The sequence below is a fragment of the Dipodomys merriami genome, unplaced genomic scaffold, assembly GCF_024711535.1.
Source record: "Dipodomys merriami isolate MVZ:Mamm:240054 unplaced genomic scaffold, mDipMer1.0.p SCAF_368, whole genome shotgun sequence".
Classification (NCBI taxonomy): domain Eukaryota; kingdom Metazoa; phylum Chordata; class Mammalia; order Rodentia; family Heteromyidae; genus Dipodomys; species Dipodomys merriami.
Window position 1 is genome coordinate 566,666 of NW_027205248.1, and position 26,129 is coordinate 592,794.

The following is a 26,129-nucleotide window of genomic DNA, read 5'->3' on the forward strand; positions in this document are numbered from 1 at the left end:
TGCTAGGCAGGCACTCTGCCACTTGAGTCATGCTCCAAGCATGGCATGTGACTTACCTTTCAGAACGAGTATCACACTTTTTGCTGGGGCAGGACTTGCACCACAATCCATCTGCCGGGTTGAGAGGTGGGAGCTGCCATGCTCAGCTTGTTCTTCGAGATAGAGTCTTGTGCTTTTTTTGCCTAAGCTGGCCTCCGCCCACAATCCTTCTCTCTCCCCCTCCCAAATTGATGTGGTGACGGGGGTGAGCCACCAGGCCCAGCTTATTCTCCATTCTTAAGGCAGAAATTGAGATTGTAAAGGCCCTCCAGAGTCATTGGCTACTAAAACCCCTAACCAATTGGAAGATAATGCTAAGTTCCGTGAAACCGATTAACTCTTATGAAGGAGAACTGTCTGTGAAGGGCAATCGTGAGCCCTAGGGGCTTCAGGCTGCGTGGGTACTGAGCGTGGCTGCTTCACGGCTCCGGCTCCCGAGGAGGGGAGGAGATGAGCTGATGTTTCAGAGCCGCTCTTGTTCATTGTTGCCTGTAGATTGCACCATTCGAGAGTGGGTAGGTCTGCGGTAAGAAATATCCCGTGTGACCAGGGATCTTTCTTTTAAGATTTGAGAAAAGGACTTCAAATTCTTCCACATAAATTTGAGTTTGGCATTCTAAAGGATGGCGCGAGCTGCCTGTATCTGTTTTGTTTTTCCTATAGATGGCCTGGATCTGCTGGATGGAGCAGGTGGGGACGGGCTGGTTATTTACTGGAAATACAGCTGACTGAAATTGTCGTACCACTTTCACACAATAGTGTGAAAAAAATCCTTTTTTTTTTTTTTTTTTTGGCAAGGGGAATGGTCCTGGGGCTTGAATTCAGGGCCTGGGCACTGTCCCTCAGCTTCTTTGCTCAAGGTTAGTGTTCTACCACTTTAGCCACAGCTCCACTTCTGGCTTTTTAAAATTTTTATTTATTTATTTATTTATTGGTGCTTGATTGGAATTAAAAGTCTCACAGACTTTTCTGCTCAGGCTGGCTTTGAACCACAACCCTCAGATGCTAGTCTCCTGAGTAACTAGGATTGCAGGGGTGAGCTACCAGCCCCACCCAGTTCTAACTTCTCAAATAAGAAGGTAGACCACCTTCTCTTCTTTTCCTTCTTCTTGAAGACTTTTTTTTCTTCCTGCCCTAGGAAATGCTAAACTTCTGATAATTTTTTGTTCCTTTAGAAACTTCCACTAACATACAGTGGTGTAATCTAGCAGGTGTAATGAGATCACTAGACTAATCACGCGGTTACTTTGTTTTGGTGCCTGTGCAGAATCTCTGCTGCTGCATTCTCTTCTTTAGCCCTGTGCTCTGTGTTTTGTCAATATTCCCGAATATTGTCCTCACTAACTCTTTTTAACTTTCTCTTTCACATTCTCTCCCTGGACTTGCTGTTCTCTTCAGTCTCACCTCAAGGTCAGTATGCTTATACTAAACAAAGGCAGTATAATCCAATGCTATTTGCTAATGTTTTCTTCCATTATGACAGAAGATTAAAAATTTATTCCAACAAAGAGATGCATAGAAATCACTGATGCATCAAACTTGGCAGAGGCTTGACTGTGGAGATCTGGACTTTAAAAGTTACTGAGAAGAGTCAGGGGGAAACCAAATGAACAAACTCTTGGTATTAGAGATGAGAGGTGTCTGCTACCAGGCAGTAAGAAGAGAGGATATGTTGGAAGGTTGTATATTTCTAGGAATCTACCCATTTCTTCTTTTTTCCAATTTGTTAACATTTGGTTTTTCCAGAGTAATCTTTGTGACTTTTATTGTTTGTCTCATATTGGTCATAGTGTCTTCTCTTGCATTTCCTTTTTTTTAATAATTTTTATTTTTTATTGTGAAAATACTGTACAGAGGGGTTACAATTACATGGGCAAGATAATGAGTACATTTCTTCAAGCATTGTAGCCTCCTCCTTTGTTTCCCCTTCCCATCCCTTCCCATCCTCCCCCCTTCTCTTGCATTTCTGATTTTATTTGAACTCTTTTGTTTTTCTTGATTAGTCTACTTAAAGATTTGCCTGTTTTATCCTTTTAATTTTTTATTTTGTTTTGTTTTGTTTTGGTCCGGTCGTGGGGCCTGAACTCTGGGCCTGGGTGCTGTCCCTCAGCTCTTCAGCTCAAGGCTAGTGCTCTACCACTTGAGCCACAGCGCCACTTCTGGCTTTTTTTTTTTTTTTTTTGCTTATGTGGTGCTGAGGAATCGAACCCAGGGCCTCAGGCATGCAAGGCAAGCACTCTACCACTGAGCCACCTTCCCAGCCCTGTTTTATCCTTTTAAAAACCATGTTTTATTAATCTTTGAGTTATCTTTCTAGGCTCTGCTTCTTTTACTTCTGCTCTTTATTTCCTACTAACTTTGTGTTTCACATGGTCCTTTCTTCCTCCAACTCCTTGTGTTTAAAGTTAGGTTGTTCGAAAACTTCCTTTTTTACCTTGGTGTAGGTAATTGTTCTATAAATGCTGTGTTGAGAACTACTTTAGTTGCCTCCTGTGTGTTTTGGTATATTGTGTTTCCATTTTAATTGGTCTTAGGTGTGTGTATGTGTGAGTGTGTCTGTCTGTCTGTGTGTCTGTGTGTCTGTCTGTCCTACTCAAGTTAAATTCAGGTACTTAAGACTTGCTATGCAGGCATTCTACTGCTTGAGGCATGCTCCTAATCCTCCAAGTATTTGTTTTACGTTTCAATTTTTTTCAATTAATTTTTCAAGGGTGTATTGTTTTGATTTCTGTGTATCTGCAAATTTCTAAGCTTTTTTTTGGGGGGTCCGGTTGTGGGGCCTGAACTCTGGGCCTGGGCGCTGTCCCTCAGCTCTTCAGCTCAAGGCGAGCGCTCTACCACTTGAGCCACAGCACCACTTCTGGCTTTTTTCTTTTTGCTTATGTGGTGTTGGGGAATTGAACCCAGGGCCTCATTGCATGCAAGGCAAGCGCTCTACCACTGAGCCACCTTCCCAGCCCAATTTCTAAGCATTCTTAATACTTCTAGTTTCATAGTATTGTGACTAGAACAGATATTTGAATCCGGGCACTGGTACCTCACGCTTGTTATCCTAGCTACCCAGGAGGCTGAGATCTGAGGATAGTGGTCCAAAGCCAGCCTGGGCTGAAAAGTTTCCATACGACTCTTATCTCAGTTAACCACTCAAAAACCAGAAAGAGGAGCTGTGGCCCAAAGTGGTAGAGCAGTAACCTTGAGCACCAGAAGTTCAGGGCCTGGGCACTGCCCTGAGCTTCTTTAAGGCTAGCTCTCTACCATTTGAGCCACAGTGCCACTTCCAGCTTTTTCTGTGTATGTGGTACTGAGGAACTGAACCCAGGGCTTCATGCACGCCAGGCAAGCACTCTGCCACTAAGCCACATTCCCAGTCCACAAATACTACTACCCTTTTACTTTTCTCTCCATGTAGTTTGTGGTGTTGATGGCACACTTACATCTTTTTGCGTTGTGCATTCATAGCAAAGTATTGTAGCATAGGTATTTTAACACTTTGACTTGTAACACATGAGAATTAAAAGTGATTGTCATACCATCTTTACAGTATTCATGAATGTAGCTGGACATTTAGCAGTGAGCTTTATGCTTTATTGTTTTCATACCATTACTAATGTCTTCCAGTAATTTGAAGAACTCCTTTTAGTCTTTCTTGTACAATAGTCCAACGGTGTAAAGCAGCCACAGCACCTTTCTGGGAACACTTTTCTCTCGTGGCTGCTTCTGATGCACAGCTTTGCCCGTGAAGCATTTTGGCTGGCATTTCCCTGCGCTCCCTCGAGCCGTGGCGGTTCTGCTGAGTAATGTCTGGCTGTCCTCACCGGTGGCTCTGATGGCACTGGATGCTAGAGTCTCGCTCATAATGTTTTCTTTCTGCTTTCAAAATAGCAGCTCTGTCTTCTCTCAATTCAGTTAGGATTGTTTTGCTGTAATTTTCTTTGAGATAGCACGAATCTGGATAGTATGTTATTCCAAAGATTTGGTGAGTTTTCACTCACCGTTTACTTAAGTAACCTTTCTGCTCTTTTTCTCCTCTTTTTGTGGCCCCCACAAATGCATGCATTCCTTTCCTGGCAGTGCAATGTAAGTCTTGGGTGCTTTTGTCTTTTTTGTTGTTGTTTCTCCAACTGCTTACAAATGAAATGTTGTGTGGTTGAATTTGTCATTGGAGCTCTTCTTTTCCCCCACTCCTGGGACTTGAACTCAGGGCCTGGGTACTGTTCCTGAGCTTCTTTTGCTCAAGGCCAGCACTCTACCACTGAGCCACATTCCCAGCCCATCAACTTCTTTCTTTTGTGCTTTCTGTTTCTTTGTTGAATTCTGTGTGTGGGTGTGTGGGTGTGTGGGTGTGCACACGCGCATGCGCGCCAGCCCATCAGCTTCTTTCTTTTGTGCTTTCTGTTTCTTTGTTGAATTCTGTGTGTGGGTGTGTGGGTGTGTGGGTGTGCACACGCGCATGCGCGCCAGTCTTGAGGCTTGTCCTCGGGGACTGTCCCTGGCTTTTTTTCATGCAGAGCTAGTGCTTCTACCACATGAGCTACAGCTCCACTTCTGGCTTTTGGTAACTGGCAATAAGAATCTCATAGACTTTCCTTCTCAGGCTGGCTTTGAACTGTGGGTCTTCAGATCTCAGCCTCTTGAGTAGGTAGGATTATAGGTATGAGCCACTGGTGCCTGGTGAATTACTCATTTTGTTCTTGTTTTGCTTTCTTAATTTTGGTTAGTTCTCTCTCTTTGTCTCTCCCTTTGTCTCTTGTCTCTGTCTCTCTTTATCTCTCTCTGTCTCCCTATGTCTCTGTCTCTCTCTTCCTCTCCTTTTGTCTTTGTCTCTGTCTCTGTCTCTTTCTTCCTCTCCCTTTGTCTCTGTCCCTCTTTTTCTCTCTTTCTGTCCCTGCCTCTCTCTCTTTGTCTCTGTCTCTCTTCCTCTCCCTTTGTCTCTGTCTCTGCCCTCCCCCGCCTTGCTATAGCTCAGTGGTAGAGAGTTTACCCACTGTGCAAAGTCCTGGGATTGATGCCAGACCTAAAAAAGAAGCCCAAACTGAGATACTATTTTATATCCACTCTATGACTAAATGTAGAACGTGAAATGGCTGTACCAAGTGCTAGTGGACATGTCACTACCACAGTAGAAATGGATGAAACCCCATGAAAGGAAGCCATGCCTACTGTGTGCCAGCAGGTCTGGAGCATGCACTAGGATCAGTTTGTGCTGGTGGCATCGTTTGTAATGGCAAAAAAGGGGCGGGGGGAACAGCGCACACTTCTGTCACCTGGGGAGTGACACTGTCACCACCTCTTGTTCAGCACTGCAGTAAAAATCAAAGCCGTAACGAAATTACCCTCCTTGGTACATCAGTCTCAAAACTGTCAAGTGGGAAGGAAAAAGGTAGATTACTGGTAGATTTTACCAAGTTCGAAAAGAGGCAAAACACAAAGGAAGTGCCAGAGAGGTGTGGAGTGGGCTGTGGAGTCAGTGATGGGCTGGGGGGGTGGTCTTCGTGACCACACCCTCGTGGGGCCTGGATCTTCTGTGTGTTAGCAGTGGTGGGTAATGGTAAGATCGGGGTCGAGTTTAAAGTCCTTGGCTAATCAGCAGCGTGTCTGTGTCAGCACACGGATGCAGTGGCTGTGTTGGCCCTCAGCAGCGTGTCTGTGTCAGCACACGGATGCAGTGGCTGCGTTGGCCCTCAGCAGCGCTGCCTTGGTTCCTTCCTCTGTCCTCTCCGAGCCTGCCGTGCCTTCGTTTAGCTCTGTAATGTGGTGTGCTGCGTAAATGCTCCTTAGGGGAACACCGGGATGCCATATGTGGTGTGCTGCCTCCGGCATGGCCCAGTCTGAACTTATCAAGAGAGCTTGGCAGCCGCTCCCTGAGGACACCGTGTTGTAGGGATGAACGTAAGTGTACTCTCCATGCACACCCGCGCAAAGCCTGATTCTTGCCCTTCTACCACTAGGCAGGTGAAGGACCAGAACAAGAAGGTGGCGAACCTAAAGCACAAGGAGCAGGTGGAGAAGAAGAAGAGTGCGCAGATGCTGGAGGAGGCCCGGCGCAGGGAGGACAGCCTCAGCGACAGCTCCCAGCAGCTGCAGGTCAGCGGCCCGCTCGGCCTGCTCTGCCCGCTCCCCGCAGCCACGCTCCCGGCTCCCCGCTCCCCGCAGCCACGCTCCCGGCTCCCCGCTCCCCGCAGCCACGCTCCCTGCTCCCCGCTCCCCGCTCCCCGCTCCCCGCAGCCACACTCCCTGCTCCCCGCTCCCCGCAGCCACGCTCCCTGCTCCCCGCTCCCCGCTCCCCGCAGCCACGCTCCCGGCTCCCCGCTCCCCGCTCCCCGCAGCCACGCTCCCGGCTCCCCGCTCCCCGCAGCCACGCTCCCGGCTCCCCGCTCCCCACAGCCACGCTCCCTGCTCCCCACTCCCCACAGCCACGCTCCCTGCTCCCCGCTCCCCGCAGCCACGCCGCCATCCCAGCCCGTGCTCGGTCAGCGGCCTGCTCTGCCCGCTCCCCGCTCCCCGCAGCCACGCCGCCATCCCAGCCCGTGCTCGGTCAGTGGCCTGCTCTGCCCGCTCCCCGCTCCCCGCAGCCACGCCGCCATCCCAGCCCGTGCTCCCCGCTTCTAACCCTCTTTCTAACCCTGCTTACTGCTTTCCTCTCAGCCCAGCGTGCAGCAAGGGACAGGCTTTAGCTAGAAGGGCCAGTGTCCTTGTGCCGCTGGGAGGACATGTAGGCGTAGGAGGAGGCTGGTCGTACGTGATTGGTAAGCTCACTTGGTTCTGTGAGGGGGTCCCCAGGTTAGCACCTCGGGGTCCCTGGAACCACATGCTGGTTCCACTCACTACAGTGCATTGCAAAAACATGGTTCGTGTCTTCCTTCCTCTTCTCCCTTTTTGTTCTTCTTTCCCCTAATGCAGTGCAGAAAATGTCCCACAATCATGCACACTATATTTATTTCACATCAACAAAGTGCATGAACCAGCCCAGCATTCATAGCAGCCGCCATCCAGGGTCCCCACCCCCAAGCACTCACCCAGCCCTGTCATCACCTTTCCCAGCCTGTGTCATGTCCAGTGTGTGTTTTGTACGTGGGGAAATCAGCTGAGAGATGTTGGATGGATGACTTAACTAAACACATATGCTTTCTCTAAGAGGCTCAGCCGTGGTTTGAACGGGGACCTCAGGACCGGCGGCCTCTTGGTAAAGAAAGTTTAGTTTTGAGGGCACTCTGTCAGCGAGTAGCTGGTCTGTCCTTGCAGCTGGGGACCAGTTGTGGTACAGTATGCAGGCCCAGCTGCGTGGCGACACCACCCTCCTGGGGGGCGTGGAGTTGGGCGTGTTGTGGGAGCTGTGTGTAGGCGCGAGGCGTTGGGAGAGAGTGGCAGTGTGTCAGTGCAAGGCTGGGTCCCTGTGACCCATCTCGTAGAAATCCGAGTTGGTTCCTCCTCTTCTGTTAATCTGTCGTCATCAGTCTTTCATTCAGAGACAGATTTGAAGGGAACAGCTGGTCTCAGTGAGTTTCTCCTGCATTCCTCTCGGCCTTTGCCTTCCTTGTTGAACTTTGGGGTGGGGAGAGCGTCTGCGGCGGGAGTGTCAGCGGCGGGGAGGAGCTGTGGTTTGCCGCCAACAGGGCAGGCATCAGGAAGCAGGTTCAGAAGGCCTACTGGTGGGCTGTGTCACGGCCGGTGCTGAAGGATCCAGCGTCCTTTCTGACTTTGCGAGTGGAGGCGTAGTGGACGCTCTCTTAGCTTACTCCCTCGTCGGGGGCCCTGTTAAGGAGACGAGGATCTGATGGTAGCTTCCCACTTCCTCCCCCTCCACCAGGTCTTCCAGACCCCAGGAGGCAGTCTCTGGGCTCAGTGATCCTTGAGCTGTGTGCTCTGACCTCATTTAGTAAGCATGGTTGGCAAAAATCAGCCTAGGAAAAGCAGGATGTGTTAGGATAATTAATGCAAAGTGGAACTCCACAGATGGTGTGAACCGGTCACACGGGGAGAGCTCACGCTCTCGGCAGGTGTGTGCGGCCCGCGGCACACGCACAGGATCCGCCTTGGGTAGACACAATGAAACCTCCTTAGGGCAGGGGAGGGGACTGAGCATTTCCCACTTGGTCTTATTAGGCTGCTACTGACTTTCTTGGAAATAATGAATACCATTAAGTTAACTCCATATGGTCACCGTAATTCCTGTCTTTATAAGTTGATTTTTTAACTAAAAAATCATTACGTATTTATGGATGATGCTCATATTAAGTGTGATGCTTAATATTTGTATATGTTGTATAATAATTAGGCCAGGCTGATTAGCATATCCATCACCTCACATCTTAAGTCTTCGTGGTAAGAACATTTAAAATCCATCCCTAGCAATTTTAGGTCTGTGCATGTTAGTACATGCTTGTAATCCCAACAGTTGAGAAGCTGAGGCAGGAGGCTCATAAACTCAAAGCTGCAAAAAAAAAAAAAGTATTTTTGAAAATATTCAATATGTGATTTTAAGGTAGACTGTTTGAGGATAAGTCTTTCTGACTTTTCCTTCTATATATAGTAAGTATCTTTACTTTGGGGGCCAACAAGACTTTCAGTCTCTTAGTTTCTTTTTTCTTTTTTTTTTTTTTTTTTGTCGGTCATGGGCTTGAACTCTGGGCCTGAGTACTGAGTGGACCTCAACTCTTTGGCTCAAGGCAAGCGCTCTACTGCTTGAGCCACAGCATCACTTCCTGTTATCTAGTGGTTTATTGGAGATAAGAGTCTCAGGACTTTTCCTGCCCAGGCTGGCTTAGAACCTTAATCCTTAGATCTCAGCCTCCTGAGTAGCTAGGATGACAGGTGGGAGCCACGGGCACCTGGCCAGTCTCTTAGATTGTTTCCCCAAACACTGAGATGTGAGAATCCACTCAGATATCAGCAGCGAAACTTAACGAGCCTCTGTGTGTGACTCATTCATTAAGCTATAGCTGGCATATCATGGTGTATTCTCCTAGCACCCAACTACTCATGAACTGAAAATTACTGTGATTTTTCATCATTATCTCCAGAAAGCGCCTGTTGTTAGATCTCAGCCGTGGGCAGGTTTTGTTCTGAGTAATTCCTGACAGCGGCTTGCTCATCCGTTTCCAGCCTGGCCTCCTTGTTCCCTGCCTTTTAGCCTTGTCTGTATGTTTGCCTTCCACTTTGATCCAGTCTCACATGGGCTGCGTGTGTGCGTGCATGCGTGCCTGTGTGTGCGAGTGTGTGGTGAGGATCCAGTTCACCTCCCAAGCCGTGTTCTCTCAGAAGGTGGGGCTCAGCTGCGGGTGAACCAGCCTCAGTTCTGCTCGGATCACCCTCCCCTCGCGTGCCGTCCTCTTCCATGAGGCTTGGGTTGGGCCGGGTGAATGTAGAGGAAGGCAGCCGGGTGACCTCGGCTTCCAAAGCGAGTCACCAGAGACATGGCCACTCCTGCCGTGCTCCTGGGAAGCTGGCCAGGACGAGTGGGACTGGAGCTCAAGCGGCACTGCCCTGCTGATTCCCCAGGTGGACGTTTGTTTCAAGTCTAGTCGGCCACTTGGGCCTTTGTCCTGAGACATATCTGTGCAGACCTTCGGTACCCTTTAAAATTGTTGGTTTTGTTTCTTTTTTTCTGTACAGTTCAGTTCCTTATGTATTTTTTGGTCACATAAGTTGACAGTTATCTTCTTACATTCTTCACGTCCTCTTTCTCCCTCTTGATTGTTCATTGTGCAGAACAGAAGCTTTTGGGTTTGGTGTAATCCATTTGTCTATTTTGCTTCTGTTGCCTGGTGCTCATGAAGTTTTATCCTCAGAAGTCTTCATTCAGCCTGTGTCATGAAGCTTTTCCTCTTTATTTCCTTCTAGTAGTTTCTTAGCTTTAAGTCTTTAATCCAGTTTGGGTTGTTGCTGAGTGCAGTGACAGGTAAAGGTCTGATTTCATTGTTCTGCAGTGACAGATGCCACTCACTCCTTGTTCTCCAGTTTTGTATTTTAACCAGAGGCAGAACTTGATTCTTCCTCGTCTTGTGCTGTAAGGATTTTAAACGGAAGTGTTTACATCCGTGTGCTGAGTCCAGTCTCCATTGGATTGCTACTCTTCTTCATTTAGTCTTCTCTACTGTCTTATAAGATCTTAAGGACTGATAGGATTTTGTTTCTGACAGATTTGTACTTGTCTCCATTTTGAACTTGACCTAACCCAGGTGAGCCTCAGAGAATCCTGCCCAGGTAGAGCCAGTCATACTCATCCTGTGGTTTCCTGTTGTATGCGTGGGATGAAGAGAAATACTTCACATTCTTTTTTTTTTTTTTTTTTGGTCGGTCGTGGGGCTTGAACTCTGGGCCTGGGCGCTGTCCCTCATCTCTTCAGCTCAAGGCGAGCGCTCTACCACTTGAGCTACGGCGCCACTTCCGGTTTCCTGGTGGTTTATTGGAGATAGGAGTCTCACGGTCTGTCCTGCCCGGGCTGGCTTTGAACCGCGATCCTCAGATCTCAGCCTCCTGAGTAGCTAGGATTACAGGCGTGAGCCACCAGCGCCCGGCTTACTTCACATTCTTGAAAAATATTAGAAACATCTTTTCGCTTCTTTTCAATCCTGGGGCTTGAACTCTGGGCCTGGGCGCTGTCCCTGAGCTTCTTTTGCCCAAGGTTAGTGCTCTACCACTTGAGCCACAGCACTATTTCCAGCTTTTTTGAGTTTATTGGAGATAAGAGTCTCATGGACTTTCCTGTCTGGGCTGGCTTGAACCACGGTCCTTGGATCTCAGCCTCCTGAGCAGCTGGGATGACAGGCGTGAGCCACCGGCACTCAGTAGTCTTTTCACTTTTTAATAGTAGTTTGCAAATATTGGTCTTTATGAAGAATTCAGTCTGAAAAATGCTGTTCACTTGACTTTTTTTTTTATCTAGGCATAATAGTTTTCCAGGGAAAGAGGCTGTTTTGATATTCAGTCTGTGTAGTTTTCCAGGGAAAGAGGATGTTTTGATATGCAGTCTGTGTAGAGATCTTCAAAGCTGACTTGAATCTCAGTTGACAGGGGAGTTCAGAATCGGCTTTCTGCTTGCAGACGATTGAGCCCTTATTAGCGGTGCTTTCTAATACCGCTGCAGAAGCAAACCCATCATGCCTGTCTTGCTTAACTAACTTGACCCTGGGCTTTCATCATAAACGTCACCTCCTTCCTTCTTTTCTTCCTTCACCTCTGCTTTCCTCTCTGATCATACTTCTCTGACGTGGAGTTGCTTCCAAAGGAAGTCATACCCTTCCTTGATACATAGGCTCTCCGTGGCCAACTGACTCGTCTGCCTCACCCAGTCTTCCGTCGTTTTCCAGGACAGTCTTCGTAAGAAGGATGACAGGATTGAAGAGCTGGAAGAAGCACTGAGAGAAAGTGTGCAGATCACTGCAGAGCGGGAAATGGTGCTGGCGCAGGAAGAGTCAGCCAGGACCAGTGCTGAGAAACAGGTCTGCGATTTCTGTACCGTTACTATAGCAGCACTTCCCAGTAAACACAAGGTGACACCCAAGCAGCGTCGTTTAGGTCAAGTTGACATGCTGTTGTATGTTTACAGGGTGTCAGAGACCCCCAAGCGTAAGTATTTAGACTCCAGCAGTGATGGAAATGGAGCTGTTCAAGAATTGGCTTGTGTTCATGTAGCAGTCTGATTGCCCATGTGTTCATACAGTACAAGCCACGCCATGAGCGCTGAGACGAAACTCAGCCATTGGAGACCCTGGCTTTTTCACCAGATGACGAAACACAAGTATCTCTGATTTAAAGATGGGAATTTCAAATAGCAGGCAGATGATATGTTGTATAGGTTGTTCTGTTCAAAAAGCAATGCAGTTAGAAAGGAGGATGATAGAGTTAGAAGGGAGAGCCATGCCGTTGGGAAGGTGGGTGTTACAATGACAGATAGAGAAGGCGGAGACACTGCGGCACTGGGTCCCAGACGAGCGTGGGGCTGTCGGCTTCAGGGTGACTGGCTTCTGGTGGGGCTGTCGGCTTCAGGGTGACTGGCTTCTGTGGGGCTGTCGGCTTCAGGGTGACTGGCTTCTGTGGGGCTGTCGGCTTCAGGGTGACTGGCTTCTGTGGGGGTCGGCTTCAGGGTGACTCGCTTCTGGCTTTCGCCATTGCTCTTGCGCTCACTTCAGACCTTGCCACCTCTCTTTATGTCCTCGCACCCTTTGGTGAAGAGTATCTAAGCTTGGGAGGCAGAGGTGAAGAAAGTGCTAGTAAGTGAAGGAGGTGGCGTCAGTCTGTTCCGAGAAGGTGCCGAGGTAGGCCGCCTCCCGCAGAGGTTCATGGCATTTCACCTCTGCCGTGACCGTGTCCCTTCCTTGGCTTTGTGGGAGATCAGTAAGTCCAGCCCACGTAGCGCAGACAGAGGCTGCTGGGAAGTGTCTCTGTGAGACCGCCGGGGTCTCTGTGAGCTGGAGTGAGGCCCCCACCCGGGCTGCCCTCCATCCCCGTGTGCTACAAGGACACGCTTGCTTAGTGCCCTGTGTGGAATCTGATCTCGGGTGTCTTCAGTCCTGTCATGGGCATGTGTCTCGCACTCGCCCCCCAGCAGTGGCGGGAGGAGGGCAGGGGCTCATCCGCCCTGACCGCAGCCCTTCAGGGTCAGGGGTTGTCTTCCATCTTGACTGAGCCCCTTGCACATTCTCTTCTTTATTTTTTAAATGCCCTCTCCTTTCTCTTCTCCTTTCTGTAAAGATTTCCTTCTGCTTTCGTCTAGTAACAAGTCTGAAATATCAGACATACACATTTTGGAATTTATATGCATTGCCAGAATTCATATTTTGGCTACTGGTGGCACATTTCTTTACCTAGCCTATAGATTTGCCACCGTATGTCAGTTCTTCCTGTTGAAGGACATTCTTGTTCCAGCGTGTGTGTGTGTGTGTGTGTGTGTGTGTGTGTGTGTGTGTGTGTGTGTGTGTGTGTGTGCATGCATGCATGCATGCTCATGTATTACTGGGTTACTGGGGCTTGAACTCAGAGCCTCTGGCTTTCCCTTGGCTTTAAGGACATTCTTGTTCCTGTGTGTGTGTGTGTGTGTGTGTGTGTGTGTGTGTGTGTGTGTGTGTGTGTGTGTGTGTGTGTGTGTGTGTGTGTGTGTGTATGCATGCATGCTCATGTATTACTGGGTTACTGGGGCTTGAACTCAGAGCCTCTGGCTTTCCCTTGGCTTTTTCACAGAGGCTGGTGCTCTGCCACTTGAGCTACCGCTCCACTTCTAGTTTTTTGCCTGTTACTTAGAGATTAGAGCCTCTTGGATTTTTATCTGTCCAGGCTGGCTTCAAACCTTAATCTTAGCTACTCAGAATGGTAGTCAGAATGGAAAAATAAAATTGAGAGGTTATTACTATCCCTTATCTGGCCTTTAGTCTTCTAGCTAGTGAGAGCTAACTGAAAGTCTTGTCTAGCAAACGGTCTTCAACTCTGAAATAGCAACTCATATTCATGAACCATAAATGACATTAGAAACGCATAGTGGACATATAAACTAATCCAGTTATGAAAATTTCTTTAATCCTACTTTATTTATTCTTAGTAGGATTGGTACTTCTTACCATTATTGGTAAATTCAGTGTTAGATTTTCAAGATTTGTGTCATCTTTTCCTGCCTTAAAATAAGATTTTTAATACTGATTGCTTTCATTTGGCTTCATTTGGCTACATTTTCTAGCTTACAGAAGTTTTTAATATATATTTGAGTCACTTTCTTATCCTTGTAAGTCATAAGCTCTCTTGTAAGTCATTTCTATCTCTGGTGAAGATTCTAGAAATGATCAGCTGGGCAGTCTACAACTGTTACATATGCAAACAAGTTTCTAGAACCAGGGAGAATTGTTTTCTTTATTTTTGTATGTTAGCAAGATAGCCAGATTACTTACTGGTTTCTGACAGGTTTTTAAAACTATTAAAGTGGAAGACAGTGTTTTGAAGCATTGCCAGTCAGCATGTGGAATGTGCCTGTTTTTTGGTTAAGACCTGAAGAGATGAAACGGTTAAGCTCTCCTTGCCATCACATAATCAGGCTCCTATTGAAATCGAGAGCCAGGTGGGTCTGGACCCTGGCCCTCATGTCAGGGAGCTCCTCTTCTCTGTCACGGTGACTGGTGGTGACATCAGTCACTTGACAGGTCCTAGAGCAAGCCTGCAGGAAGGACATCACATTGGCCTCCCTGGTGACAGCTGGCTGCGGACCAGGCCGCAGTGGACAGGGGCTTCAGGCGCTACAGGCTGCCGCTTCCAGGCCTGCCGTGGCTGGCGTACTGGGGGAGGGTGTGGAATGGCGGTGCCCCCATACCAGAGCTGACCATGCTTGGCTTCCCCGGCTGATCTGAGAATGTATATGAGATGATCAAAAGGTAGAGGAAATGGTCTGTAGTAAGGCAACCACTTATGGTCCTGCATTTCCGTTTGTTACTGAAATTAACAATGTTCAAGTAGTGAGATGTGTTAAAAAAAAAAAAAAAGAAGAAGTCTATAATAAGCACAGTCTCCAAGGACAGATGGGGAAGAAGAACTAAAGCTCTGTACTATGAATGTAGCCACTTTCAGACACATAGAGTAAGTAAGATGGGGTGTGGGCCAGGGGTGGAGGCTTTTCTAACCTGCCTTCCATTTCCCCTTGGAATTGTTACATATTTATACACTGGATCCCAGTGGGAACGGAAGAGCACACGGCTCAGATGGGTAAGCTCCAGTGCAAATGGACGTGGTTCTGTGCTCAGTAACTGTTCCAAAACGGAAGATCCCTGCCCCTGTGTTTAAATCATGTTCATCTAAGTATGCCAGAGACGATTTGAAATAACAACAACAAAAATGGATCTCAGGTTTAATAAAGCACTTAGCAAAATCTTAGAATGCTAGCAAGTATCCTCAGATAATAGGAAAAAAGGCAAGAACACATATCCTCTTTCTAGATTCATGGTTAGTAATTTCACAAAAAGCAAATAAGCCTATATATAATGAATATGGCAGTGAGAATCATGGGGCTTTCCGATGCAACAGAGCTAGCTGAGAACCTTTGGATTCCTTTGCTCTAATCTGTTTTCCTAATGCCCTTAAAATTCACCTTCATCAAACCTGGATTATCAGAACTTTAGCTGCCATGACTTCCTCTGTAACTGCCAGCTGGGGTCAGACAGCCACCAGAGAATTCCTGACGTGATCCCGAAGCCCAGGCTTCCCTTTACTCCACGACCACGCGATGCGCCACAGTGAAGTCCATCTCTGAGCGTGAGTGGTTTGTAACAGAAATTCCTAAAGTAACGCATTTGGATTTGTCTTTTGTACCGTTTTTTTTCCTTTTGAAAGTGTTTGGCAAAATGGGAAATGTTTCTTTGGGGGGGGGGGGTGTCCAGTCATGTGCCTGAACTCTGGGCCTGGGCGCTGTCCCTCAGCTCTTCAGCTCAAGGCTAGCACTCTACCACTTGAGCCACAGCGCCACTTCTGGCTTTTTTTTTCTGCTTATGTGGTGCTGAGGAATGGAACCCAGGGCCTCATACATGCAAGGCAAGCACTCTACCGCTGAGCCACCTTCCCAGCCCGGAAACATTTCTTAATGTAGGTTTGTTTTCATTTTTATCCAACAAGAGCACTACATCTCTGTTTTCAAAAGTTGTAACTAAATGGAAAGATTAACAGAACTGGAAACAAAACAGAACAAAACCAGCGGGCACCCTGACTGCTGACTGCAGATGGGTCCGAGGCCTGCGGACGCCGTGTTCCCAGCAGACGTGATGTAACATTGGGTGTGATCGCGTGACACCCTGCGTGCATCCCCTCCACCAGAAACGGCTTCTGGAATCTAGCACTTCTGGGACAGATGGTGAATAATACTTTGCCTGCGGTGGCGTCTTGGGTGGCGCTTTCTGAGTTCCCTCCTGCTGGAAGTGTGGCAAGCCTCGTCACTGCAGATGGGGGCCGCCGTGAGCCACATGCTTCCCATGGGGTTGTATGCGCAGCGTGCGCTCTCCTTGGCTGCACCTGGGCTGCTGTTCTCAGCGAAAGGTACTTTCCCAGAGGGATGTGCGTGGTGGGGTCAGTTCTGTTCTACCGGACAGAGTCCACGCGGGTGTGCCCTGCGCTGCCCGCCGCTCACTCCCGCGTCACCGCACGATTGACAGTGAGCTCACAGTGCGTCGCACCACAGCCGAGTGCTGTGGGTTCCGTTCCTCGTTTCTCAGCTGTGACTTAGGGTAAGTTCTGTAGTCTCCGTGAGCTTATACAGAACGACAGCTGCGTCTGTGTGGGAGACGGCACCGTGCCACACCCCGAGAGTCCACTGATGACCTCCACCAGGATAACTTGTGAGGATTGTAGTAACTGCAAGATGGCCTGCAGATATCATGACCAGAAGAGTCCTCCGTGTGCATGTGACACACACACACACACACACACACACACACACACACACACACACACACACACACACACACACACACACACACACACACACACACACACACACTCACTCACGCACCCTTGCTTATGCCCTCTGGGATGCCAGACACTAAATTGTAGCTTTTGACTTTCCTCCTCTGGCAAAGTGAGTTTTTCCAGATAGGGTTTTGTGCTAACTTTGCAGCCTTGCACATAGGTGGAACCACAGACACATGCCACCCCGTCTGGCTTGACTCTGAAACAGAATCTCACTTTACCTAGCCGGCTTGAACTGTGCTCCTCCTGACCTCTGCCTGCGTACGGAGCTGAGGTTACCGTGTGGGTCACCCTGCCTGGCCACGAAGAACTCTTACAACGCTGGTTGGTCCCATCATCGCAGGTGCTCCTCAGCAGAGGCTCCAAGCCCTGAGCACGCCTTCACGATAGTGAAGCGGTGGCTCTTTTCCATAATGAAATGCAGTTAGGGTTTTGCCCATTTGAAATGTCCAGATCCTTTCAGCTGAGGAAGTATTCAGAATTTCAGGTTTTATATGGCTGCTCAGTATTTACTTTATCCTAGGAGAAGATTGTTTTACAAGAGAACTTCTCAGAGCATCATGTTCAGGGGAAAATGTCACCACTCTTCCTTTATTTGTGCTTCTCTTTCTAAATTATTCACATAGCCCAAACTTGATGGATGCTCCAGAATTCTCAGACCCAGGTGCAGCGCAATAAAATGATGATCCGCACCTGCTTTGTCACGCGTGTGCCCACACGCACACACTGCGGCTTGAACACAGAGCCTGGACCGTCCCTTAGCTTTTATTGCTCAAGGCTGGAGAGCTACCACTTGAGCCACAGCGCCACTTGTAGCATTTCTTCTGGTTAATTGGAGATAAGAGGACATTCCTGCCCAAGCTGGCTTCGAACTGATTCTGAGATCCCAGCCTCCTGAGTAGCCAAGATTATAGGTGTGAGCCACTGCTGCCTGGCTAAGTTCTTCACGTTATTTCTACCCTTCTTTCTTCCAGGAGACCCCTGGAGCTTCTGTGGACAAGGAAATTACTAAATTTTTGTTTCACTTAGTCAGAATGCAGCCACATGTTGCCAAAACAAGCATATTAGAGGAGACACTTAATTTAAAAAACTCAGTCTGCCAAAACAATGGTTTGTTCTCAGTGCATTAAGGCAGACTTTTATTTTTCCATCTCTGATGCAGTGTTGCCAGCAGTGCTGTGAGTTACTGGTCTGTGCGATTACACGCTGGACCTGGGCTTGTCCTTGCCTCTATACTTGTCAGAGCACCAGGGTGACAGTGGCTTTGAACATGCACGACTGTGCTTTCTGATGTCTGATTTCTCAGGCTCCACCGGGAGTGGCGAGCTTCCATTGTAGGATTTATCTCCCTAAGCCATCTGACCAGACGAGAGGAAATTGGACATCGCTTGAAAAAGAAGCGTTCCTTCCACACGGACAGGTTTCCCACCTCCTTTTACGTTTTTCTTCATTTGTGAAAGGTCGGGTACCACCACATAATAGCAGCCAGACACGTGGCCACAGTGCCAGGAGAGAGGGCGGCCAGCGGTGTGGGTCTCCCTGCTCTACCAGCGAAGCTCCTCTGGGCGCTCCGGTTTATAGACCTAGCCCGTGGGGTGTGCACCACATCTGAGGCATGGCAAAGTCCCCACCCACCCAGAGCGTCACTTGCTGATTTTTATCTGTTCTAACCCTTTGGTTGTATTCATTTAAAGGGAAAATGCAACATTGTCAGGATGTTTTCTACCACCCAAAGCTGCATGGCGGGAATGTGGTTCCTCTTCCTTGCTGTGTCTGTGACCTTTTCTTCTCAGGCCCTTCATCTGATCAGGGAGAAAAGAGAGAAAGGGACTCATCACCAAACCCCCAGAGTGCGTCTGTTACCATTAGCTTATGTCAAGAGCGGCTGCAAAGCCAGGCACCAGTGGCTCACACTTGTAATCCTGGCTACTCACCCCGGAGGCTGGATCAGAGGATTGTGATTCAAAGCCAGCTAGTGGCTACAATTGGCCAGTTAGAAAGCCAGGCTAGAGGCATGGCTCAAGGAGTAGAGCACCAGCCAAGCAAGCAAACCCTTTGAGTTCTTGAGTTCAAGCCCCCAGTACACAGCAGATGCATGCTCAGGTGCACTCACGTGTGTGTGCACATACACACAAGTATCACTAAGAATTTCTTGAATAAAAATTTTAATGAACAGATGGGAAAAAAATTCAGTGTCTTCACATACGCTGACATGAGCATAAGAAGTTAACCGTTTAAGTGCTTTGGTAGCCTCTGAGACTGCTTTGAGACTTTGAGACTGTGGTCTGTTAGAAGCAGTATCCCCTTTAGAGACATGAGTTGCTAACATCGCTGAGCCTCTCCTCCTGGTTTCCACCAAACACTGTCCAAGAAGCAAGCCCATCATCTGTGCTCCGCTGCGATGGAGCCCTCTCTCCTCCTCTTCCTCCTCCTCCTCCTCCTGCTGACCCTCCAAGTTGGCCTGTATCTGTCCACTGTATGTTCGCCATTATCCTGTCATCTTAGAACGACTCTTTTCTTCTTCTAGGCTGTGGCACTCAGCGACAGCCCTGAAGGTGTTCATGGAAAACAGCTGGGCCCTCACTAACCTCTGACCGAGAAACTAGCCATGTCTGGAACCACCTGCTACCTGGTCTTCCCCACTTCTTTCCCAAGGGCCTTTATTTCCAGTATCTCTTTGTTCCTGGCTCTCAACCGTGGGGCCCACTTTTCTCCTTTTCACTCAGCAGGGCCTCCTCCCTCTATGTGAAGTGTCCTGTCCTTTGAGGGACGCTGTCTTTCCCATCAGTTGAACCTGCAGCTCATTTGTCTCCCCCAACCCGATTCGAATCCACTATCCTAGACTTTGCTTCTGTCTCTAGTCTGCTTAGACCTTCCTTGTATTAATTCTGAGTTTTGTCATTCTAAATCTCCTTGCTCTTCTGATCTGATCTCTTTGGTGTCCTCTGTGGGTTTGGGAACAAAGGCCAAAATCCCCAACATGGCCTGAGTTCCTTCTTTGTCCTGTTCCTCCCTCTCCTGCCCCATGTGGGGCTATTGTACATGTGGCGAGGTTCAAAGCCAACCTGACCCAGGAGATGATCTCATCTCTAATTGACCAGCAAAAGTCCAGAGTGGAACTGTGGCTCAAATGGTAGAGCCAGCCTTGAGTAGAAGAAGCCAAACAAGAGTGCGAGGCCCTGAGTTTAGACCCCAGTACACACACACACACACACACACACACACACACACACACACACACACACACACACTTAAAAACATAATTAAAGGAGAGAACTAGTGAATTTTTTGAGTTAACAGTCTGGCCTGGGTGGTGACTACTTAACCACTAGATAACTTTGGGGGTTTTTTTGGTGCCATTTCTTTTTTCTTCTGATCGTTTTCTTCATCTGGAGATGGACTTCCAGCCCTTCGAGGAAACGACAGTGAGACTGTAAGCATCCTGGAAACCACAGACGCCCTCTGCTCTCCAAGCAGGGGGCAGTGGATCTTGAAGGTATAGTTGCCAGGATCTGAGGCCCTGTAGTCGCTCCTATTTCTTAAGGAAAATAGGTTGTGTTGAAATCATCATTTATTCCCTTCTTATTCCCACTCGGAGTCGATTAGCTTGTGATGTAAATGCACCATCTGGTCCTGCTGGCACTCACTGCCCAGCCCAGAGCCCTCTCCTTAGCATGTTACTGCTTGAATCTTGGCTCTGGTCAGGGCTCTGTGTATGTGTGTGTGTTTTAAAAGTACTGTGACCTGCAGCATATTTTCAGATAATAGAGTAATTTAGCAGAAGATGTATCTCCTCTTTATACTTAGCTCTTACTATATTTGTTTCTCAGTAATGAGACTTGGTCTTCTCCAGCAGCTGCTGGGTGGTAGGCACAGAGTAGAATAGGTACTCGAATCTGCTAGCTGCATGCGTTACCCTGGTTGGCAGAAAATGAGGTGACCCAAATGGGACTGTGAAACTCTTGCCCTGTCTTGGGACCAGAGCAAATCTGGTGGGTGAGTGGAGATCCTGGTTTATGGTACCACTCTTTCCTTGTATTCTAAAAAACTGTAAAACCTACTTGGAAACATGTGTCGTCTGAGACTATAAACCGTGTCGGTCTGGCATGCAAATGGATGGGAAAATTAAGCCTTCTCTAAGAAAACTGCTCTACTAACTAAAATAAAACTCTGAAAGTAAAAGTTTTGAGTGACAGGAAAAACACATCTTTTACACATGCCAGACTAGATGCCAGGAAAACACTTCCAGAGAAGCAGTTGATTACATACGCATGCATTTCGTAAGTTGGCGCCTAAAAAGATCCTTAGAGAAGCTGGCGGCTGGTGGCTCACACCTGATCCTCGCTCCTCAGGAAGCTGAGATCTGAGGATTGCGTCTTGAAGCCAGTATCCCTGGGGATTCTTTCTCTTCCATTAACCATCAAAAAGCAAGAAGCAGCAGCATGGCTCAGGTGGTAGAGCACCAGCCTTGCCTGTCTACCTTGGTGATCTCTTAAAGTAATGCAGGTGCTGCCAGGAGCCAGCTGAGCACAGTCGCCACAGCAGTGGTCAGGCAGGAGGTGCGCACTTGATGGGTGTGAACCCCACTAGGGCTGGGCGGTGGCTTGCTCTGTCCCTGTGTCTGCAGACTGGCTCTCGGTGGTACCGGGACACTGCTGGGTCTGCATAGGACCCAGTGAATGGCAGGCTCATTTCTACCTCCACGGAAGCTTTACTGGTGCCATGATTATTCCTTGACCCTCAGCAGCTGGGGAGCAGGGCCGTGTCAGCACTAAAAGCCGCTAACCTGGTCAGGGTATGAACATAGTCTGGTGGGTACTCCCCTCAGCATGGTTTTTGCCTCTGGATTAAAAGAAGATGCTCTCCTTTCTCCCTTGGCAAACAGCCCAGGTAAGTGGACCTGGCCGAGGAAGTCCATGCCTTGCTTTATGAGTCTGCGCCCTGTGTGCTTCACCGTGGAGGCTGGTTTTGTTTGAGGTCTCATTTCTATTAAGGCTAGTTGTTTTGTGTTTTTTTTCCTTGTTGAAACATTCTACCTCTTTTTATGTCTGGGGATTTTGACTTTTTTTTTCCTCCTACTTTGTTTAAAATGAGCAAACAATAAACTCCTACCCACTGGCTTATAAGCAAGAAAGCGTCTGAGAAGAAATTCTTTTTTTTTTGTCGGTCGTGGGGCTTGAACTCTGGGCCTGGGCGCTGTCCCTCAGCTCTTCAGCTCAAGGCGAGCGCTCTACCACTTGAGCTACAGCGCCACTTCCAGTTTTCTGGTGGTTTATTGGAGATAGGAGTCTCACGGTCTCTCCTGCCCGGGCTGGCTTTGAACCTCGATCCTCAGATCTCAGCCTCCTGAGTAGCTAGGATTACAGGCGTGAGCCACCAGCGCCCGGCTTGAGAAGAAATTCTTAATGGCGTAAACCATTAAAATGTTCATTGAGGTAAAATACCACACTAGTCCCTGTGCAAGCTGAGTCAGTCAGACTTACGTCCTTTATTTTCTAAGTTTCTACAAAGATTATTAGGATTTTATTCATATTTTTGTATTTCATGTTACATCCTGGAAATTTCTAGGCCGTTTCTGTATGACATGCACGAAAGGCAGCCTGTGACTGTTTGCCCTTGCAAAAAAAGGAAATTATACATTCTATCCAAGCATAACCAAGAGGAAATTAAGTGCTTCCTGACCTACACTGAGAGAGTTCCAGCGTCAGGGGATCTGCCCCGTGGATCCTCCTGAGGGAGGAGTGGGTGTCTGTGTGCTCTGTATGCAGGTCCTCACGGCGATGGGCTCAGGATTGCACGTGGCCTGGCTCCTGGCACCACACGTGACCAGTGTATGCTTTCTTCCCTTTCTGGCACTCCCCGCAGGTGGAGGAGCTGTTGATGGCCATGGAGAAGGTCAAGCAGGAACTGGAGTCCATGAAGGCAAAGCTGTCCTCCACGCAGCAGTCCCTGGCAGAGAAGGAGACGCATTTGACCAACCTTCGAGCCGAGAGGAGGAAACACTTGGAGGAAGTTCTGGAGATGAAGTAAGTACAGCTTTGTTCTGAAGGCCAGTGCATCGTAGAAGGACTTCTTCTTCTGGCACTGGCTTCATTATCCCTGACATACTTAGTCTAGGTGTGCTGCTGCCTGCACCTCACTTCCTACAATGGATCTGATTTTCTGTGCCTCAGTCCTTGGTTTGACAGAATTGTTTTTTGCCTCCTCTTACCAGGTTTTAAGGTACTTACTATAGTACGTGTGTGCATGTGTGTGCGTGTATGCGTGTACACATATGTGTGTGTGTTGCATTAGCTCTCTGGAATTCTTTTTTTTTTTAATTTTTTTATTGTAAAGATACTATACAGAGGGTTACAGTTACATGAGTGAGGTAATGAGTACACTTCCTCTTGAACATTGTTACCCCCTCAATTGTTTTCCCCATACCATCCCCTCCCTCCCTCCCTTCCCCAAGGTTCTTTTTTTTTTTTTTTTTTTTTTGATTGTGATTAAGTGATTACTTAATTTCCGGAAATTCACAGTATTGTGGAATAATGATGCTCATTTAAAGTCACAAGTTCATTCTAACTTTCCTGGAGCAAATTGTCTATCACAGTCTGTAATATATAACGGTGCTCACATGTTATATACCATATATGTGATCAGCAGCATGGGGATATTTGGTAGTGGTTCAACCAGATGAGTGGGAGTTCTTTGTTTCTTAAGTCCTGTCATATCTTAAGTTTTGTCATATCACCTAACATTTTGGATTTAGCATCCACTTATCAGGGAGACCATGTACCGTTTGTCTCTTCGTTCTTGGCTTACCTTGCTCAACATGATTCCTTCTAGCTCCATCCATTTCCCTGCAAATGCCATTATTTTGTCATTTCTAATGGCTGCATAATATTCCATTGTGTATAGATACCACGATTTTTGGATCCATTCATCTGTGGTGGGGCATCTAGGTTGTTTCCATATCCTAGCTATTGTGAATAGTGCTGCAATAAACATGGAGGTGCATGTGTCCTTGTATATTGGTTCCTGTTGTTCAGGGTAGATGCCTAGAAGTGGTATGACTGGGTCGTAAGGGAGGTCAATCTTTAGCTTTCTAAGGACCCTCCAGACTGCTTCGTGGCCCTCCTTTTTATGCTGGAGATGGGACTCAGTGCCTAGCACACAAGAGACAAGTGCTCCACCCCGCCCAGCAAATGTGTTTTGTTCTGTTTTGTTTGTTAATCCATTTAGTTTATAAGTTATCCAGAGTATCATGAAATAGCAGGAATTAAATAAGTATATTTACTCAGAGCCTAATTAATGTCAACACACAGTGAAAAATGGAAACCACTAGGATCTCTAGGTACATGTGTTTAGATGACTGTCCTGTGTGTGTGTGTGTGCGTGCACACACGCACATGCATGTTAACTCAGATTTTTGTTTCTGTAGATAGCACTTAAGATGCATTGCACATTCAGGGTTACATCTTTCACAACAATACCAATCATCTTTCCACCCATGTCTGTACCACGTCCCTCACAAACTACACGCATGATTATAGATACTATTAACATTTAATGGACAAGTAATTGTCTTTAGCAGGGGGCAGAGTACAACTAGATGTTTGTAGAGTAAATGTGCAATGAAAGGCTGACATTGTACATTGTACACAGAAATTCATTGAAAGTGGATCACCGACAATAAAAAAGACAAAACTATAACCTTCCAAAGACAACAAAATTTTGAGGCAAGCAGAAGTTCCCTACTAAACAATACATAGTAACTCTGAGAGGGGAAGAAAAAAAAAAGCCATAAATTGAACTCATCTAGAATGAAAAGCTCTTCAAGAGCCGTCACGAATGCTCCCAGTGCTACAATCCCAGTGTTTGGAAGGCTGAGGCTGGCCTGACTGGAATCAAAACAAAGCCACGAAGAGATGTCCTTTAGAAAATAAAAACAACAGACGGATGACGATGAAAGGTACTTAGGTGGCATGTATTTTGATTGTTGCCGTTTTATCTGGTTCACCACGTTGTGTTATGCTATAATGATTTATCTGCAGGCTTTTCTTATCACACCCTGGGTGAGAAACTGTTGCAGTAAAGTTTTGTTCCTATATGTTCAAGTTTGTGGAGGTTATAGTTGTAACTGCCTGGCTTACCTCGGTGTTAGCGTTTGTGTATCTGAAATGTTTCGTGTAGTTCCGGTTGTATGTCTCCGCCTTTCCCCAGAGCAAGGCCCAGCGCTGCCCACCACTACAGCGGGGCCCGCTGCATACCCAAGTCGGTTTTGAGGCTCAGGGCAGTCCCCCCCGACATGTTTGCTGTGTGCCCAGGTCCTGAGAGCAAGCTCAAGTGCTTTTGGTGGCACATTATAGTCAGAATTTTCTGTTTTTAAGAGCTGGGTTTGATTTTGTTGGCTTTTTGTATTTTATTGTCCTTCATGTATTTCTCTGCTGTTTTTGCCTATTTTCTGTACATTAGCCATGTTTAGAGTTACTTGACATACTATAAAACGAGATTCTTTAAGAATTCCATTAGCATACTCACAGTGGACATACAAAAATAACTCCCTTGCATATTATGAAGATGTTTTGACAACCAGTGTGTTGTGGAGGGTTTGCTGCTTTCGTTTCCTGTGGTTGGTGTGGGGTGAGGGTGGGAAGAGGGGTCAGGAAGCACGCGTGGCAGGGGATGTAAGGTAGCGCTGACCAGACCTGCAGACGTTGCACCGGCTCTCATCTGTCCATCATAGCCTCCAAAATCCTCTCCAGCTCCTCCAACATGGTCGGCTGAGCATGTTTGCCTACGCAGTGGCCACTGCTCGTGGGTGGGGTAATTCCAACTCTAGGACCACAGTCTTAGGCCACTGTGGAAGACTGGCCTACTGCTCTGCACCTTCATTTCTGAAGCGTCATTTTGTTCTCCAAGTTTCTGCAAGACTGACTTGTGCTGGTAATTCTGACTCACGCGCTCCGTGTGTGTTAGGAATAGTTTATTTTCCCAGTATACTGTAAAGAAAAGGCCCGTGTCCCCAGCCTGCTCAGCGTTCCGTTCGGCCTCATGGTAAACACCTCCGGATCTCATTAGGCCCTGCACAATCCACAAGCTGTAGGCCCAGACTGAGAGGCGCGCACTGCGCTGCTGAAATGGGCCGAGGCGGGCCTGGGAGCTGAGCTTCCTGCTGGGAAGTAGACCAGCAGCCTTGTTCCACGCAGCAACACACGCTGGGCCGAAACTGGAGCAGTTACTGCATTCCTGGTGAAATGGGACAGTCACTTGTGCATTTCCCTCTCTCCACGTAACATCTGTGGCTTTGTTGTGACTTGGTTTTATTGGCAGGTGTAACATGATTCATTACCTCAGTGATGAGGGCTGCCGTACCATTGAGTAGCGCCCGAGGCCTTGCTAGATGAAGCTGTCCTGAATTCTGACCTCCAGCTGTGAAAGAGGACCTAGTCAGAAGGATGCTCCACCAGCACAGCTGTACGTGTGGCAGTCAGCTTTCTGCTAATGACCAATGGTGTGCTGATTTCATCCCTTAGAAGGAATAAGTCATTACACAAGACACACAAACTATTGTGCACAAATCCCATGCAGAGTATTTTGGCATGGTTCACTTCTGCTCCTTGCTCCACTAGTGCAAGATTAAATTTATTAATGCTGTTTTCATGGAATTGCAG

At 47.7% G+C, this 26,129-nt stretch overlaps 1 protein-coding gene across 11 annotated transcripts in view; it reads left to right on the forward strand.

Moving 5' to 3' along the window:
* Erc1 (ELKS/RAB6-interacting/CAST family member 1) overlaps positions 1–26,129 on the forward strand; it is a 137,341-nt gene that overhangs the window by 68,669 nt on the left and 42,543 nt on the right. For 6 of the 11 annotated variants that reach the window (XM_069988848.1, XM_069988851.1, XM_069988842.1 and 3 more), the window contains 3 exons: positions 5,988–6,123; positions 11,349–11,480; positions 22,336–22,496. In XM_069988848.1, the coding sequence (XP_069844949.1) occupies positions 5,988–6,123; positions 11,349–11,480; positions 22,336–22,496 (429 nt within the window). The remainder of the gene's footprint in view (positions 1–5,987; positions 6,124–11,348; positions 11,481–22,335; positions 22,497–26,129) is intronic. The other 5 variants (XM_069988850.1, XM_069988853.1, XM_069988846.1 and 2 more) reach the window with 1 other exon arrangement.